At 43.1% G+C, this 19539-nt stretch overlaps 1 protein-coding gene across 1 annotated transcript in view; it reads right to left on the reverse strand.

Annotated features, from left to right (window-relative positions):
- The window catches only part of Ap3b1 (adaptor related protein complex 3 subunit beta 1), a 201156-nt gene that overhangs the window by 165657 nt on the left and 15960 nt on the right, over positions 1-19539 (reverse strand). The window contains exon 2 of the mRNA XM_050153860.1: positions 1779-1854. Coding sequence (XP_050009817.1) covers positions 1779-1854 — 76 coding nt within the window. The remainder of the gene's footprint in view (positions 1-1778; positions 1855-19539) is intronic.

Consider the following 19539-nt stretch of genomic DNA (forward strand, 5'->3'; position numbering starts at 1 on the left):
GTATCTTAGTTTTGGTTCTACTGCTGTGAGGAAACATCATGACCAAGACAACTCTTGTAAAAGCATTTACGTAGGAGCTTTCTTATGGTTTCAGAGGATTAGTCCATGATCATCATGGTGAGAAACAGACAGGCATGGTGCTGGGGCAGTAGCTGAGAGCTTTATATCCTGATTAAAAAGCAGCAGGCAGAGAGAGAGACATGGGGCCTGGTGTGGGCTTCTAAAATCTCAAAGCCAGTGACATATCTCCTCCAACAAGGCCATACCTCCCAAGCCTTCCCAAACTGTTCAAACATCTACGGGAGCCATTCCCATTAAAATAACCACAATAGAAAAACTGTAAATAGCAATGTATACTGCTTTTTAAATAAACACATAATAAAATTATTCTGAACACTAATGTGACGCACTGAGAATTAACTGGCAAGAGCAGCTGGACAGCTGTCATCTTCTCTTCACTTAACCCATGCTGAACACCTTCTCTCTGTGTGGAAAAGTTTTAACCTTTCCAAGCCTGGGTCCATTCCCAATATGCTACTTTTGTACCTGTAATGTTGTCAAGTATCTCTTAGAAACCCTTTAATTAATAGGAAGTTTTCTTTTCTTTTTTCTTCTTTTTGTTATTTTCTAATACCATCACTTCCTCCGTTCAACTTTCTTTTAATCCAACCCCCTTGTGTGCTTAAGCACCTTTCCGAAGACCCTCGGCTGGAAATTTCAGTGCCTTTCTAACGGTGATGTCAATCTCCACACAACCTACCAATCCTCAGGCTGAATTTCACTAACAATATCATCACTTTTTATTTTGTTTGCTAATGTTTCTTATTTGGGAACCAAATGCCTCTTCCAATTATCCATTTTGGAAAATATTACAGGAAACAAGGATGCAACTACACCATTTGCTGTCTGCGGCTAGACTGAATAACAGGTGTAACAACCAATCACAGTCCAATTCGAAAGACCTGAAATGACTGATAGGTATTCAGGATTCACACTGGGAATTTACACAGTCATCTGTGGACTGAAGGCTGGCATACAAAATGTCAACACATAACTACTTAACCAGTACACTATCACAATCTAAATCTGAACAAGTTGTTGGGGAGCTGCAGTTCTTTAAGTTGTGAAAATTGAAATTTTGTTCACACAAAGCTATTACATATATGTATTATGAAGTATAATATCAATAAATAAAATATTAAAAATAGATTCATCAGCATTTTGCTGACACTGCCAAACGACATCCACCATTCAAATGGAAGCAAGGACAAGTCATCTACAGTTGCTGTAGATAGAACTCCTTCAGCGGTCCTTTCAGATCAGTCTTTGTACCGCCTCACTAAGCATCCTAGCAACACCCGATGCCTTGTTTCAGACAGGATGAAGACTCTGCTACGGGAAGACAGTATTTCAGCTTTCATGCACAGCTCTCTGTGCTCATGACTGTAGGCAAAAAGATCCCAGAAATCCTTACATTCCTGCAAGTGAAAGTAAGGTTATGCTACTGCCTTGTTTTGTCTTCAAAATGATTGATTCTATCTCAGAGAAGAAATATCTTGATATTAGAGGCGGAAAATTGAAGCAGAACAGATGGAACTAGAACATGTTTCTTGACTTCTTATGTTTCTGCTCCCTTGACACTCTTAAACAGGTAGTCTACATTAGTAACAAAGAACAAATTAATGTATTCCTGTGACTTGGTATACATGGTGAATATAATCACAGCCTACTCAGCTTCCAAAAGTCAAAATCCTTGACCATTTGACCATTTGACCTACCCCAACAATCCGCTTCATAGCATCCAGCTTGGCAGAATCTTTGTTGCTCTCCAGCATCTGCTTCAGGTCTTCATTCCTATTACAACAGAGAAGACATAATTCTAGACCTGGACTTTTGCAAAAGACAGCATTTTCTAAGAACTGAAAGAGCACGGTGGGAGGAGCTGCACTCAGGCTAAAGACTGCTCTCATGTTTCACCCTGGAAGTCTATGCAGCACGCTGCCGTAAAGCCCACAGGAACACAAAGGCAAGAACTGCCTTCAGCTTTACAAAATGTCATCAGCTGATAAAATGTTAACAAGAACATGGCATATAGTCTTTCACCTCAAATTTTCTTTGACATAATCATCAGGGGAAAAAGAAAAACTATCAAGTCAGCTTTAAAATACTTTCACATGCAAAAAAAAATCTTAAAAACTTTTTTCAGACTATTGTTACACAAGTTCCCTGACTAAGTTGTGTATCATTTACATCATCCCAACTTCCTATCTCCCAACTGCACAAATAAATAGGGTTACGCCCTTCACTCTGAGACTAGATTCATTCTAATATTTAAATGGGAGCCTGTGGTTATAAACATGGGCAGTTTACTATAAGGATGAAAACACAGAGCAAAGAAAGAACTACTCAGAAGTTAAGTCTATGGGATACAGCAACTGGGCACTGAAACAGACACTAGGAAGCCAAAGGAACAGACATTATTCCCAGGTCAAAGGAATGTAGGATATCTCTGTCACAAGGCTCCTTGCTATTTAAACAGCCTTGAAAGATCATCTAGAACAAAAGCTGACAGCGTCTTTACTTGGAAGAGCTGCAGAGAAGAGAGGATGAAGGCCAGGCCCATCAGTTCTTTCTGTTGGTCATGACCAGCCTTCTATTCTTCTAAGTGAATCTTCACTGGGGAAATTCACAAACATGAACTTATCCCATTAAAGAAAATATATAATTCATAATCTCTAATAGCTTTTCATTAAACACAATAAAATAGTTTTTGAAGACAGATTGCTAGAGGAAGAGTTCTTGACACTCAGGAGAACTAGCCCAATGTTTTGTTCTTGAACTGCAGCCAGAGTTGTATAACAGAAGTCTGTGTTTAGGGCTACTAGTCTGGGGTATTAGGGAAGGCCTGGCAAGCTAACACAGATCTTAGCATCCAGAAGCAGGATGACACTACAAAAATTGCTTTTGGAAGTAGATGCTAGGAAAGGATTTAGAGTTCAAAATACACTTTAGAAAAAGGGCAGAGAGAAATTCATGTGTTAAAGAGGAAAGTGTGAGCTGGACCGTGATGGAGTACGCCTTTAATCCCAGCACTCAGGAGGCAGAGGCAGGTGGATCTCTGTGAGTTCAAGGCCAACCTTGTCTACCTAGTGAGTTCCAGGACAGCCAGGGCCACACAGAGAAATCCAAAAGTAAACAAAAAAGATGAATCTATGAGGTCTCAGACAGAAAGAAGCATCATGTTATCGGAAGACAGAGGAAGGTGGTTCTTGTTAGAAACAGCAGAGATCTTTGGTGATCTTTGGTGTCTTAAGGAAAGCAGAGGTGAAGGGCAGATGGGCTTAGCCAGGAGCTGTGGTTCACATCTGTAGTCCAGCTACTTGGGAGGCTGAGGTGAGAGCATCACCTGAACCTAGGTTTAAGACCTGCCTGGGGAGCAGAGCGAGAGTCATGGCAAGGGGCGGCGGGGGGGGGGGGGGGGGGGGGGGGGGGGGGGGGGGGAGGAAGGGGAATGGGAGGGAGGAGACAGAGATGAGGATGGAGGGGGACAGGAAGATATGTCATTGGATATTCTCATTATGACACTGTCTGCAGGAGACAGAGAAACACATAGCTTCCCACATGAGGGCATAGTAGGCTGAAGCCCGGACAGACAAGAGACAAATGGCTAGAAATCAGGCAGAGTGAAACAGCAGCTAAAGAATGTGACTTCAGAATTTAGAATCAAATTCTGTGGGTGGCAGAAGTGAGCAGTATGTATGTATGATCTGTACATACCTCAGGAGAGGATCCTGGGTGGGGGAGGGTAGCGGAGCGACAGCACCAGCCAGCAAGGTGGATGGATCTTCACCCCGCAGCTGCCCTACTCCTTTGCATTCCCCACTCCTGCTAGGTCTAGCTCCCAGTTCTCACTTTACAACAAACTTACAGATCCATCAACTATAGTTGAAAGATAAGGAATTTACACATTGTTGGGGAGTGAGGCTATTTCAAAAATAGCATGTTGACGAAGTGGCCTGGTTTTCCTTGCTGCTAATAGTAAAATATGAGAGGTTAAGATAAACTGGACAAGCCAACAGGGCTGTACATTAAGAGCCTATTGAAACAAGGTCCAGAATGGAGTCGTGTGAGGATACTCCTGTTTGTGAGAAAACTCCAAGAAAAGACAAGAGTCCTATGACCTCAGTTCCTTCAAAACACAGAATTGTCCTTGGAATGTGCTTTTGTGCCCTTCCAGGTGGAGCAGATAGTTTACTTCAGGTTATTCATTACAGCTGGCCAATGTTATCTGTTCATGTGCCTCTAAGGAAAAACACATTTCTGCTGTATGCAGCTTGCCCTTGTGATTGGACACGTTACTCATGGGACTCCTCTTCACCCTCAGAGTATAAATTGTCTGATTTTCTGAATAAAGTTGGCTATTGCATGAGACTTTATTCTACATGTACAGGCTTCATTCTCTCAGGTCCACAGCCTCTGGAACAGCAGTTCTCAACCTGGGGGTCACGAACCCTGGAGTCTGAGTAGCCCCCCTTTTTGGTTCTTCAAAACAGGGATTTCTCTGTGTAGCTCTGGCTGTCCTGGAACTCATTTTGGAGACCAAGCTGACCTCAAACTCAAAGAACTACCTGCTAAATACTGGGATTAAAAGAATCGTGCACCACCACAGCCCAGTGAGCAACCCTTGCATAGGGGTCATATATCAGATTTCCTGCATATCAAATATCTACATTACAATTCATAACAATAGCAAAATTAGTTAGGAAGTAGCAATGAAAATAATTTTATAGTTGGGGTCACCACAACCTAAGGAACTGTATTAAAGAGTCGAAGCAGTAGGAAGGTTGAGAACCACTGATCTAGAGCAGCAAACAAGACCATGTCTCAAAAAAAAAAAGTAAAAAAAATAGAATTTGATTTTTAAGAAGAAATTCAATTTAAGTAAAAGCAAATAAGAACTTGCAATTTTAGAAAGCCCCCACTGTAGCTCTATTGCAAACAATGAAAAGGGATATTCTAAAGAAACCAAGGGTTTGGCGGGAAAACCATTTAAGAAGGGACCATCAAGACAAACCTGGCAGCACTCTTGAAATCCCAGGCCTCAGGAGGCTGAGGTGGACAGACTGGGAGTTCAAAGTCTGCCTGGGCCATAGAGCAATTGCAGCAGCCTGGGCAACCTAGAGACCTCGCCTCAAAACAAACAAACCAAAGGAGATTGTGAGAAAACTTGGAGATTTAACCAGCCATCTCCACAGAACCAAGGAGAAGGGAATCATACCAGAGAGACAACAGATAAGACAATGAACAAAAACAGGCAATTTCTAGAATTTCCAGGCCATGTGCACTATGGGATAGAGCTAGAGAGAGGCCAGTCATCTATCTCTAAACAAAGAAAAGCAACCCCAGGAGAAAGGAGATCTGTAGTGATAATTTATGTTTTAACAAATAAAGCTTCCCTGAAGAGTGTAGAGCTAAGCTACTAGAGGTCAGGGAGTGGTGGCACACACCTTTGATCCCAGGAGTCAGGGGCAGAGGGATCTCTGTTAGCTCAAGGCCACCCTGGACTACACTAGTTTTGAATCTGTCTAAAAGAGAAACAGAGCTCACACAGAGGTCATCTCAGCACTTGGGATCCCAGGTCTTTAATCCCAGCACTAGGGAGGTGGAGACAGGAGTGATATGGCTGGGTGGGTGGAGAGAGGAATATAAGGCAGTCTGAGGTTTAGTGGAGACAGCTGCAATCCGAAGACGCAGTCTAAGGGTAGTGAGGATGCAGTCTGAAGACAGGATCACCCCTTCGTCTGAACACTGGTCTCTCTAGTAGTGGATGGCTGCTCTGCGTCTCTGACCCTTCAGTTTTCACCCCTAATATCTGACTCCGGATTTTATTTATTAAGACCAATTAGAATTCATGCTACATAGATCAGTCAGTACATGGCCCCATTTGCAACCATTTTTACCCAAGAAATTTTTACACAACCCCATTTATACAGTAATATAAAAGCAAAACAATTGCAGACAAAAAATCATGAAAAAATATATTGCAGACATACAATTTTTCCATTTGCTAAAGTTGAAAGTAAATTCTGTATATTAATGTAAAGGGTGTGCTTCTTTTTACTTGCACTGCTATCTGATCTAAGGGACATAGCTGCTTCAATGTCTGTAATGGTGGATCAATACTCAACGGTGAGTAGCAAACTGTGGTACGTCCATTTCATGGAATGCAACTTGGCAATGAAAAGAAACACACTAGTGATGCACAGGCCAGCACCTATGGCCCTCCAGAGAAGTGGACACCAGTGCCACAAGGTCACATCTCACAGGAACAAAGGCAGAGGACGGCGACGTCAGATGGCTGGAAACACGGAGGACACACGAGATCCTCTGCTTGACTACATGTATGACAAGACAGAGCTAGCCATACAAATAGGAACAAACCAAGTAAACTGGGCAGATCTGAGCATGACTGTTGAACCCCAGAGCTTAGCAAAGGCAAAGGCAAGTGTGAGGGCACAGGACAGCTCTCCAGCACATCTTCTAACCCGGTGTGGCTACAGGAACCACAAAACAGAAACTAAGAAGCAGCTTCACAGTGGCTGCAACTCGGCTGACAATTACTTTTTAAAAGGTGAGAGTCAAGCATCCACTTTGCCACAGAAGACATAGCAATATCATAAATCCATGCAAAGGTATCATTCTTCAGACAAATGCAAAGTAAGGTACCATTACACACCCACACAGCAGCTAAAAAAAGACGGATAATAGTAAGTGTTGTCACATACATGGAAGCACCCAGAATTCTCACATTGTTGTTGGTAGAAATAGAAAATGATATGCTCCCACAGGAAAATGGGAAAGTCTTACAAATTTAAGCATACACTTCCCATACCATCCAACCATATGTATCTATTGTGAGGTTATAAGAAATCCTAATTCTGTAAGGCAGACAAGAAGGAGCTCTACAGTGCCTCATCCACATGTATAGATAAGACATTTAATTCTAAAGTCAATGGGAAATCACACCCGAGATGGACAAACAGGATCAGACTTTGAAAAGAGGGTGTAAATACATGTTTATTCAAGAATCTAAATCATCGAATCCCAGTTTACTTCATCAAAAGAAGCCTCTTGAGCTACCATGAGATGTTGTGGGGCAGAGTCTAGAGCAATGGTCTCAACCTTCCTAATGCTGAGACCCTTTAAAACAGTTGTTCATGTTGTAGTGACCTCTGATTATAAAATGATCTCATTGCTACCTCACAACTGAATCATAATGTAGCTATCTGATATGTGTGCGCTGAGAAAGGGGTCGTGACCCAAGGCTGAGAACCACGGGCTTAGAGGACCACACGTGAAGCTAATGACAAGCACTAGTTCATGAGCTACAATCTGTCAGTCTACAGCAAAATGTGAAATATATCTAAAAATTCCACACACGTGGTCCTTCATGGAACATATTCAACCACCAAATGAAAACACCCAGACAAGGGGCCAGTGGATGGCTCAGCTGGCAAAAACACCAACACCAAGTCTGGCAAGCTGCACTCAATCACTGGAAGCCACAGGGCAGAAGGAAGGGACACCTTTAATCCAGATCTTTTGATGTAAACCCACCTCCAGTCTGGGCCACACCTTCCGCTGACGTCCTATAAAAGGACGTGGAAGGGAGAAGTTTTCAAGTCACCCTTCACAGGCACTGGAGCTGGCCTCTCTGCGATTCCAGTGGAGAGAGAAGATGACCGAGACGTCCAGCTTTGTGGACCTGACAACTACTGATTCCTGAACCTTCCGTTGAAAGACATCCATGGCTGGACTAGCTAGACCACAGCCTGCAAGTCAGTCTATGCAGATTCATTATGTAGGCTCAGCTCCTCTAGAGAACCTGACCAATACATAAATAAGTCTTTTGAAAATAACAAAAGAGGAAGAAATGATTAGGGCTGGGAATGAAGCTCAGTAGTGGAGCATTTGCCTTGCACGCACAAGGCCTGTGCCCACGCACACAACTAGAAACAGCAACAGTATTACTAAAAACTAAGTAATGTGCTTTCCCCACCCCCAAGCTCACGCTGAAGTTCAGCCTTCTGGAGCCAGCCTTTACGAGGTGATGAAGTTACAAGGAGGATATGCGGTGGGCCCAAGTCCAGTCATGACTGAGTTCTTTTAAGAAGGGATGAGAATGTGAGCACATACATGGAGGAATGACAAGGCAGGGAAAGAGCTAGAGGATGGCCATCTGCAACACACAAGGAAGCCTCAAACACAAAGCCACTGACACTTGGGTCTGCATCTCAGAACCTGAGATGTCAGTGTCTGGAATTGTGTTATGGCTACCTAGGAAACTAACAAAGGATGTAAATGTTGAAACTGTCATTAGTGCAAACAAATAAATAAATTATAAGGAAAAGCTAAGCACTCTTTTATTTTCCCCAGAAAGAATACATGCAATAAAATGTATTATGAAAAAAATTACTTTTATTTTTCAAATAACTCATTGAATGTAATAGTAACAATTTGCAGGAAACCAAAAAAAAGCTATAGTAGTTAAAACATCCAATTAAAGTATAACCAGAACTTTTATGTTAATTAAACAGTAGAAACAGTAATGTATAAAAACTACTGTGATATGACTCAGTGGGTAAAGGCACTATATACGCAAGCCTGATGACCAGAGTTCAGCCCCAGAGCCCGGGGGAAAAGCTGGCAGCAAAGGCATGCATCTATCATCCTAGCACTCCATGGAGATGGGAGGAAGAGCGGGAAAAACATCTAGAAGCTTGTGGGCCAGCCATCCTGCAGTCCACAGCACAGCAGTACAAACAAAGACCCTGCCTCAGCAAGGTGACAGCAACAACCCAAAGGTTGTCCGGTGGTCTCCATATGCACACTATGGGGCATGTTCACCCCCCAAACAAACAAACAGCCACATAAGTGTTTGGGGGCAGGAGAAATGGCTCTGCCGCTAGGAGCATTTGCTGCTCTTCCATGGCACAGGGATTCCATTCCCAGCGCTCACAAGGTGGCTCAGAACAGCCTGTAACTTCAGGTCTAAGGGACCTAACCTCCCCACTTTCTGACCTCTGAGGACGGCAGGCTCACGTATGGTACACCTACATGCATGCTGGAGAGACATGAAAGCACATAAAATAAATCTATTGAAAAGAACAAAACTATCTCCGAAGATACACAACTGCTAACTATGAAAATACTGCAAATTCACTGTAGCAAACTTAGGATCTCCATCTTATACATCCCAGCATCTTGAGAACTCCAAACAATGAAAGGGGGGAGGGGGATAATGGCAGCTCAAGGACCGGCGTCCTTCCACTTTGTCCTCATTTCCATTTGACACAATGGAATGTTCCTAAGTGAAAAGCCTCAAGCCTAAAAGAAACCGTTAAACTGTAAGCAGGTTAAGAAAACTGACAAAAATGGAATTAGACAGGAACTGAACAGTAAGAGGGGATGATTAGACACCCACATGCCGGAAAAAAAGAAAAACCATTCTCCTACTTGTTCCCCTTTCCTTTGCCCTGAGAATGTTCCGGAACTCTCCTCCCCTACCCCTAGTGTTACCTGGAGAGAGAAATGAACAATGAGGAAGAATGAAACATCAGTTTTATACCTGCCAACCTCTCACCCAGCCATCCCCCTTGAGCGGTCCTAATGGAAGCCTGGCTTGTTCCTCTTACACACAGGTAGGCAAGGCCTTCTCTCCAGCCATCCTGGGTGCTGACCTTCTCTCAAACTAAAAACTAGAAAACAGGATCCAGATATTAATGCCAAAGGTTTGGTTCTTGTTTAACAGAAAAGATAGTCTTCACAGCAAACAGGGATCCTTTGGTGCTGTCCCAGGAGAGAATAATAACTCTGAGGTCCAGGGGAAAGGAAATCCCCCAGGACCTGCTTCAGCCCACACCTGTCCTAAGGACCTCCCAGAGGGCATAATTACAGATCCACTCCCAACTCCCTTTGCTTGTCACCGGAACAGGAAGGACAGGAAGGGCTGACAGAGCCAGCTCACTCTCCAAATGTACTTTCTCTTCCTGCACCGAGGTCAGCAGTGCACCCAACACTGACCTACAGAGCTCTTAGAAATTAAGAAATGTTTATAAATTTCAAGATACCTATTTGAAATACTGTTGGATTAGCAGCATTTGAAACACTCTGTGCTAAAAAGCTGTGTCTGTTTCAATGCAGGCTTCTTTATCTACCCAAGGCTTAGTACTAACCCGCTGTACTGGAGAACCAACTTTATTTTAACATAAGTGACACCTTGTGGTGTTAAACGGTATAACTTTTCCCATCCCGTTCAGTACAAAATACACCTATAACTTTCAAGGAACAGGAAATGCATCACTGAAAAGCAAAGCAAACCTTATACTGACCAGGAAGTATGTGTATACTCTACAACCAGAATACAGTCCCAAAGCAACGTTCTACCAGTTAGGCAGACCAACCTGAGAGGTGGAAGTGCGTTTGGAGAGTATTAATGGCCTTTCTTTCTCATTAATCTAAACTCCAGAACTTACTGAAATCCCCACCCTTCTCTCCCAGCTCCTGGGAAAGGCGATATAAATTAAGAGGAAACTGAGATGATGTGGAACAGGTTTCATTAGTGCCACTCAAAGTATTGTCTGAGAAAGCCTGGCCCAAGACACACATAGAAACTCAGAGCACACATACTTGGAAACTTGGAAGAGTAATTTGACAGTATAATTTTATGTTTATTGAATCTAATAAAAACAGGGGCGGTATTTTACATGCTTTTTTCCACTTTATTTTTCTAGTAATTGATTTTTATTGAATTTTACAGAAGTATTCATCCATGACAGACTGAAAATTTTAAAAGAAAAGCTCTTCAGCAGTTTGGGAACAGAGAGACCACACAATATTGTTGTCAGTTTCACTGTGGTGTGACTTATACTCTGTTCAGCCTGCACACAAGTGCCAAGTCCTGAGATGGCTATCAACCACATACAGTCCCTCCTCCAAGCGTGCCCGCAGCCCTTCAAAGTCAGCCAGGCCCTCACACTCCTGACCGGTCTCCAGCACCCTGACAGGCTGCCACCACTCTGACCTTGTCTTGTCTAGGACTACACAGGAGCTGAGACCACACGGCAACTGGCATTGCGTGTGTGCGCGCTTCAACACAGATAAGTCAGAGATTCCCAGCCTGTGCACCACAAACCCTTTCACAGGGGTCACCTAAGACCATCTGTATATGACATTTACATTACAACTCATAACAGCAATAAATTTACAGTTATGAAGTAGAAACCAAAATAATTTAATGGTTGGGGGTCACCACAACATGAGGAACTGTATTAAAGGGTCACAGCATCAGGACAGCTGAGAACAGCTAGACCAGATCAAGCAATCCTTCTATGACAGATCCATTTCCTATCAACAACTTCTCTCAATAATACTCATGTAGGTTTTTTAGCTATCACGAATAATTTTACTTTTATTTATTTAAGAGGACTTAGTTTTGAGGCAGTCTCTCCACATAGGCCAGACTGGCCTGGAACTGCAGATCTTAGTGCCTCTGCCTCCCTAGCGCTAGGACTACAAGCATGTATCACTGTGTCGAGTCTATTTTTTTGACATATGAACACTGTACACATTATGGGGTACCACATATCACTGTGGTAATGTACACACCACACTGTGGCAAGCACAGGGTAAGCGCACCTATTTTCTCTGTGGCAGGTACGTGCACATGCATGGTGGAGGTCAAAGAACACTTTCAGATCACTGGACTTGCACTGCGAGGGCTTGCACCAACTCACTGGCGCTCGAGCATTTTCTCTCTGTTGAAAGTATTCGAAGATTTCCCCCCAGGTCTTGTGAAATGCACACTAGTTATCATGACCTAGTCACTCTTCCCTCACAACAGTTCAAGAGATGTGCACCACTAACAGCAACACCTGAGCCTTAGATCTAAAAAGGAAGGTGCAGCAAAAGTGCTGAGGGACAGTGACAGGGGGGCGTCCCAATAGGAGGTATCAAAATCTTAGAGTGGGGGTGAGCAGATGATACATTTTCTAAGGCTTTGAGAAACTCCTGACAGGAAGGCACGACTCCTGGTGGGAAAGGGCAAGGGTGAATGGAGCTGCAGCGAGGGCTGACAGCTGCAACAGGACACAGTGCTCCACAGCCAAGGGGCAGCACCAGGTTCTGCTACACGCCTGATGGAGGAAGATCATTGGTTAAGTAATAAAGAAACTGCTTGGCCTCATAGGTTAAAACATAGGTGGGAGGAGTAAACAGAACAGAATGCTGGGAGAAAGAGGAAGTGAGCTCAGACTCGATAGCTCTCCGCTCTGGGGCAGACGCCCCAGACAGACGCCAGGTTCCTCTCTCCCAGGCAGCTCCGACCCAGGATGGACATAGGCTAGACTCTTCCCGGTAAGCACACCTAGCGGTGCTACACAGATAATTAGAAATGGGCTAAATTAATATGTGAGAATTAGCCTAGAGGAGGCTAGATAGAAATGGGCCAAGCAGTGTTTAAGTGAATACAGTTTGTGTGTTGTTATTTCGGGGCATAAGCTAGCAGGCTGGGGATGCAGCCCCGCTTCTCTTATTACAACACACGCCCTCTGGATCCTCAGAGCTTTGTGCAGCTTTAGGTATGTGTTGTTCACTGAAAACATACAAAAATGTAAAACGACAAACTCCAGCGACAACTGTGAGAACTAGGTACCCATCATCAACTCTCTAAAAGGAGAAACCAGGATGACCCAAGTAGAGACAGAACTTTCTTTATAAACTGTTTACAGTACTAAAGGGGAGTATACTATAGGTGCTTCTGGAACCCTTACTAAGCTTTTTTTTTCTCCTTACGTTTCTATTAAAATTTCTCCCACACAGGACAATAATCTCTTAATTTAAAAAGTCAATGAAGACTCTCATGAACACCTCTGGTTGACACAAATGGGCACTGCTCCTCCACCTTGAAGTGCCCGACGCCATTATGCTCCATTTGCATTTGTGACCCAGGAAAGAAAAACGGGGAGGCAAGAGGGAGCTCTCCTGAATTTTATTCTAATAAATAAAAAGAAATGCACTGAGAAGCAAACTGTAAGACCTAAGGCAATGCATGAAGCAAACAAAGCAAAAGGACAGCCTGCAGAGGGCAGAGGAGACGGTTCGGGCGGGGTCAGGCTCAGGGAAAGGGACAGGTGAATCAGGTCTGGGGGAGGGGCAAGACACTGACACAATACTAAAGGCTTCAGGATTTACTCTGAGAATTTTTTGTTTTGTTTTGTTTTTGTTTTTTTCTTCAAGACAGGGTTTCTCTTTTGGTAGCTTTGGAGCCTGTCCTGGAACTAGCTCTTGTAAACCAGGCTGGCCTCAAACTCACAGAGATCTGCCTGCCTCTGCCTCCTGAGTTAAAAGCAGGCACTTACTCTGAGATTTTTAAAACCACTGAGCAATGAGTGTTTTTCAAAAGAGAATTATAATCTAATCTATTTAGCAGGGCCCTTCTGGCTGCTATGTTCTAAACATGGGGACTTACATAGTATAAAGACTTCCAGTCATGAAACCACCTTGTACACGGCTACAGGAAGCTGCTATTTTTAAAGCCACAGGCAGAAGCACACACACAGGACATACACAACAGGACTCAGAGGCCACCATCCTCGAGAAGAACAAAATATGACGCTTCCTTCGCACTGGTCAGCTTCCCAAGGAAGCACAGACCCAGAGAAGCCACGACTGTGACTCAGGTTACAAAGACCTTGAAGGGCAAATCAGACAGGATGGAACCACCCAAAAGGAACACAAAAGCTGTCTGCACACTCCCTTCAAGGAGCTGGCACGTTTTCAAGGGACAAGATTCTAAGAAACCAGGCAGAAAATGTAACTGGGAGGGTAAATACATGAGAAGAGGCTCCAGTACCCTGCTGGGCTCTTCAAATCATGGCCGAGCCACAGACAGGACGGCACTAGAGGTACAGAGGCAGACGGAGGAGGGTGCACAAAGCCTGGAGAGATGCGGTTCAGAGCGTCGGCTGGCACTGAAGGCAGTGTGGGACAGCAGATCTGTCGAAAGAAATCACAACCTCCTTGGGTTGGAATTTCCTCAGATTAACCAAAGGCTTTATTCTAAATACCCAAAATCATCAAAACTTGAGATGGGAACAGAGGGACAAATGGCGGAAACTAAACGGTGAGGAGATGGAAGGAAGGAAAAGAACAAATGTAGACACAAATCCATGACTAGAGTCACCAGACAGAAATCTTAAAATAACTAAACATGGTCACAAATCACAAGAGAAAAATGGACAAACAGATAGTACAATAAAGACAGATAATCAAAGGATATTCAGAACTGAGAAATACAGGATCTGATGTAAAAGCCCTCTGGGTAGTTTTCACCCAGACTAAGAACTGGAGGCAGAGCCCAGCAAACACATGAAAACTGAAGCTCAGAGACAAGGACCGGAAACAGCTGTTCTGTGCCTTGTGTGTGCTATGATGTCAAAACACCTAGCAGCTCTAATTAGAGGCAAAAGCAAGGACGAGAAATCAAAATACAAAAATATCTGAAGAAGTTGTTCCAAACTGGAAAACAGTTGAAGTCACATATTTTAAAAAACTTTAGGAAAGGGGGAGAAAATAATATCATACCAAGTGTAACAGCCAAATGGCTGAAAACAATGAGAAACCAGTCGTTAAAGCATTCAAAAATTAAACCCATTAAGACAGGGGTCTGCAAACCTCTATAAAGGGACAGATAATAAATATTCTAGCCTTTAACAGCCACACCATCTCTGATGTAATACCCATCTCTACTGCAGCATGAAACAGCCATGGATAATGCATAAATAATCAGACATGGCTTTGTCTGAATAAGAGTTACTCAGAGGGCCGGGCGATGGTGGCGCACGCCTTTAATCCCAGCACTCGGGAGGCAGAGGCAGGCGGATCTCTGTGAGTTCGAGACCAGCCTGGTCTACAGAGCTAGTTCCAGGACAGGTTCCAAAGCCACAGAGAAACCCTGTCTCGAAAAACCAAAAAAAAAAAAAGAGTTACTCAGAGGGGCAGGCCTTACCTAACAATGACAGCACACTTCAGAAGCTATTATATAATAGTAGGAGATAATAGACAATGGAATTATTTAAAGAGCTAGATTATTCAGCATGGGAACACATGATTCTAGACCTACTGAAATACTACATATCTAATTTGATGACAGCAGTATTGATACCGGTGTGAAAAATAACCACTGTTAGTTGCTGGGGGAACTTGGTATAACCCACCTGGAAGCTAACTCAGCAAAATAATTTAATATTCAATAAACTTTGACTTAAAACTCTACCACTAAAAAAGTTTCCTATAGCCAGGCATGGTACCACAATCCTTTAGTCCCAGCATTTGGCAGGTAGAAGCAGGTCAACTCTGTGAATTCAAGGTCAGCCTGGTCTACAAAGCAAGCTCTAGGAGAGCCAGGATTGTTCACACAGAGAAACCCTATCTCAGACAAAAACAGAAACAAAACAAAAAGTTTCCAATAAGCAGCTAAACTCTCACAAGTGTGTATGCAGAAGTGTATACTGCAGACGTGCTCATCCCTGGCAAGAGTGAGAGCAATCAAATGAGTGATTAACTTCAAGGAACACAGTGCTATCTCCAGAACATATTACAAAAGAGGAAGATATAGAAAGAATGCTGTGTCTGCATAAGACCCTTTGATTTTTTTCTTCTGAAAAAATAGGTAAGAAGTTTTCATCGTGGTTAACTGTGGCTGTATGTGAATGGAAGTTATACACCACGTGTTTATAACATACACTTAACTCAGTCCCAGTGTTTTCTGTAACTTACCACTGTATATTCAGAGAGACAAAGTCAAGATGAAGTATATGTGGATGGCATTATTCCCAATTAACCGATAAAGAAACCAGACAGGCCAGGTGGTGGTGGTGCAAGCCTTTAATCCCAGCACTCAGGAGGCAGAGGCAGGTGGATCTGTGAGTTCGAGCTAGTTTGGTCCTCACTAAACCTCCATTAGTACACTATCATAGAATTGGGATTGGTGAAGCACAGATAAAACATTTTCAAACCCAGTCCTGTAAAGAACCATGTAGGAAGTACAAACTCTGTAATTAAGAGTGCTACATGACTTCCTTGCTAATCACATTCTACCATAAGAAAAATACTTTACTTTTTTTTCTTTTAAACTCTAAATTTAACATAAAGAAAACTGACTGCTGGAACCATAGTAAACACTGATTGTAATTATTCTCAACGGCAGTCTGCGATGTCTGTGATATACTCCTGCATAAGTCAAAATACATTTTATTTTCACTGATAGTACTTGGGCTGTATTTGGTTAACATTAGCTCACGCAGATTCATCAGCTCAAAATTAATTAGTATTACAGAATAGTGTATTCCATCCAAACAACTCATCTTTGTTGGCTCACACGCCTCACTGCTACTGGCATGCCACACGAGGATGGGCATGGTGCCACAGTAGCAGATGGGCATAAACACAGACTTGCCAAGCAGTCAGTTGGTGCACCAAGTCTGAGTATCAGTACTCACTCTTCCTCCAAGAAATTCATGAACTACATGAGAGTAAATGTAAGTTTTCTACAACTGTGTTAGTAAGATATGCCAACTCAAAGCCAGATTAATTTTAAAACTCTTTTTTTTTAAAGCAAACATGTTTCCAAGGCCACTGAAGGAAAGTTTCCATTCTGATGTGTTGGATCAGCCTTCTGTGTAGGGAACTGTTAAGATAAGCTCGGCCCTGAAGCCCTTGAAAAAATATGTTCACGTGGGGACACTTTCAAGCTGAACAAGTTCTATGGAGTTGCATCACGTGTGTTCTTACAATACTGAATTCTACCCTTGGGAGAGTTGGCTCCAAGATCTGGAGCAGAAATGGACAACACAAAACTGGGAGTGGTATGGTATTGACTACTATCAACTACTTACTAGCAGTTTATGTTAAATGAGTTACAGTCTATATCAGTTCATAATGGAGTGTTACCCTCATCCCTACTTCATACCCAAGGAATCCAGGGGCCAAGAGTGGTAAGCAGCCTGCCAGATACATTAACCACTCTGTCACCAACCAGCTTTCACACAGGCAGACTAGCTGCAGAGTGGGCTTGCCTGAGGAACAGGCCTTCCTAACTCAAAAGCTCACCAGAAGCCATGTACTTGTTGTGATCTTTCTCTTACAGAAGGTTTGGCCTCTGTACTAAATCTTAAACACAATGCATTAATTGTCTGTGTAGAATCAACCTCAACAGCTTCTCCAAACTGAATTCTCTGTTCTTGGTCTTCCAAATGAGCACCAATCCTCTTTTCTCCCTAATGTTGGCTTCACTAAGAGTCCACACTGGCCTTTCCACATACCACCCACTGGTCACTCAATGGTGTCCAGCAACATTTCAAATAGTAACTAGCAAATGTCTATCACCAGCCTGGGTATGAGACTACATCTACCAAGCTGACTGCCTAAAGAATGCTCATCTATCAGCTGAAACTCATGAGATCCAAAACAGAACTCAACACCTCCTACCTCACTCCAGGCTTGCTCAAACATCATATCACACTATGCTGGTCCAATTCAGTACCCAACATCTCTAAAAATAAATATCATTAAATTAATCACTCCTCTACTTAGAAGTCTTTGCCAGCTCCTTACTGTGGAAACAGAGTGCCACAGGATCAGTGAGACAGGCGCTGGCTACCTCATCCTTCTCACCAATCCTCCATTCCTCCCAGCTCTGTGCTCTGCTCAAACTGAACTTTTTCATGTTCCCCAACGAGCTCTACATCACTGCCCATAAACCAGTAGTACTCCTTGGATGTTCTGTCATAAAAAAAAAAAAAAAAACACCTGTACTGTACCACTACCCAATGTGGTAACCGCTAGTCAGAGTCCTACAGTCTCGTTCCAGTGGGAATGAGAAACTAAGTCTTTTATTTCAATTACAGTTAAATAATTCCATTTGGCTAGCAGCCATAACAAGCAGCACAGCTTTGAAGCTATGTCTATTTGCTTCCCTCTGCCAACTACTGACAGGTATATGAGGAAAGTCTTCGCAAGACCTCCCATCTAACAATCGTTAACACTCATTCTTTCTTAGGTAATTTTGTTATCATTAATAAGGTCTCAATCTGTGTGTGTGTGTATCTATATCTATATATATAGATATATAGATATTCTTATTTGCATGCCACAGTTTTACTCTGTCATGTGAGTGCTTGTGTGTGTCCACTATCTAAAAACCATATTTCTCAGAACCAAGTCCCATCCTGGAAGAGGAATCCAAGCCTCTAGGAGTTAACTGGTCGTTTCTGGGCATCCGGGTGGGGCTTATTTTAGAGCTGGTGTCCATCTCCTAGGTGTCCTGTGAGGAAAGGGCATTACTACTATAGTTCTCCTTCTACTTATTCCATCGGTGCTTTTCCCTCTCCTTCAGCCGGTTCGATAAACAAGCACAGTAACAGCTGCTGCCATCTTACATAACATCCCCTGACATGACCTGTCTCTCCAGGCACTGCGGTTTTTGCTCCCTGTCCTAGAATACACATTAACTACAATTTCTCATCTTTCTCAAGTCCACTCAGACCTGTCACTATACCTAAAATGTTGGTCAAGATTACCCAAGTTCTCCACACCAAGAAACTCAAACTCACCTCTCAGTGGTCACCTTCCTCAACCTGTCTTTATGCTCTGACCCCATGACCCCAAAAATGCCCAGCACTTAGTATGCCAGATTTTTCTTTTCCTACCCATTCTCTACCCAACCCTGTGGCGATTCCCTTTTCTCTAGCCTCATTTCTACCTTACGCTCCAGATCCAGACTTACAGCTCCAACTGCCTATTTCCTAACTCTACTTCCATTCCCAACACGATATATCTCAGTCTTAACATGCAGAAATCCCTAGTCCCTCAGAGCTGGGTTTTGTCTGTCTGCCTGTTGTCTTTATATAGGCTCCTTCACTGTATTCAAGAGCAATTCTAAACTTCCACTGCGCAGACAAAAGAGCTCAGGTCCATCCCTGCTCTATCTTTTTCTTAAACATTTATTATAGCTAAAGCATCAGCAACTCCAGCAAGTGGTCGATGTTGTGGGATATTACATATCTCTTTGCTGATCTCCCATCTCAGACCTGTATATGGCAGCTAGTTTAGAAGCCTTTAAGGTCTTTTAAAAGATAAACAGGAGGCAACAGAGCACCGGGGTAGCACAGGCCCAGGCGGGGTGGCAGAGCACTGGGGCAGCACAGGCCCTGGCCAACAGGGAAACCTAACCCGGTTCTAAAAGACCCATTAGATAGCTTCGATAGGAGGAAATGGGCAGGCGCCAAGGTAAGAATTCACCCAACAATCCGAAAAACAACATGAAAACACCAGAACCCAATGATCTTACAACAGAAGGACTTGAACACCCTAACACAGAAGAAGTGGAAAAAATTGACTTTATGAAAGCAATAGAGTCCCTTAAACAACATGTAAAAAACACCCTTATAGAAATGGATGAGAAGTATAACAAAAAGTTTG

Source organism: Alexandromys fortis, unplaced genomic scaffold, assembly GCF_014885135.2.
Source record: "Alexandromys fortis isolate MF-2015 unplaced genomic scaffold, M_Fortis_MF-2015_v1.1 scaffold_79, whole genome shotgun sequence".
In the NCBI taxonomy this organism is placed as follows: Eukaryota; Metazoa; Chordata; class Mammalia; order Rodentia; family Cricetidae; genus Alexandromys; species Alexandromys fortis.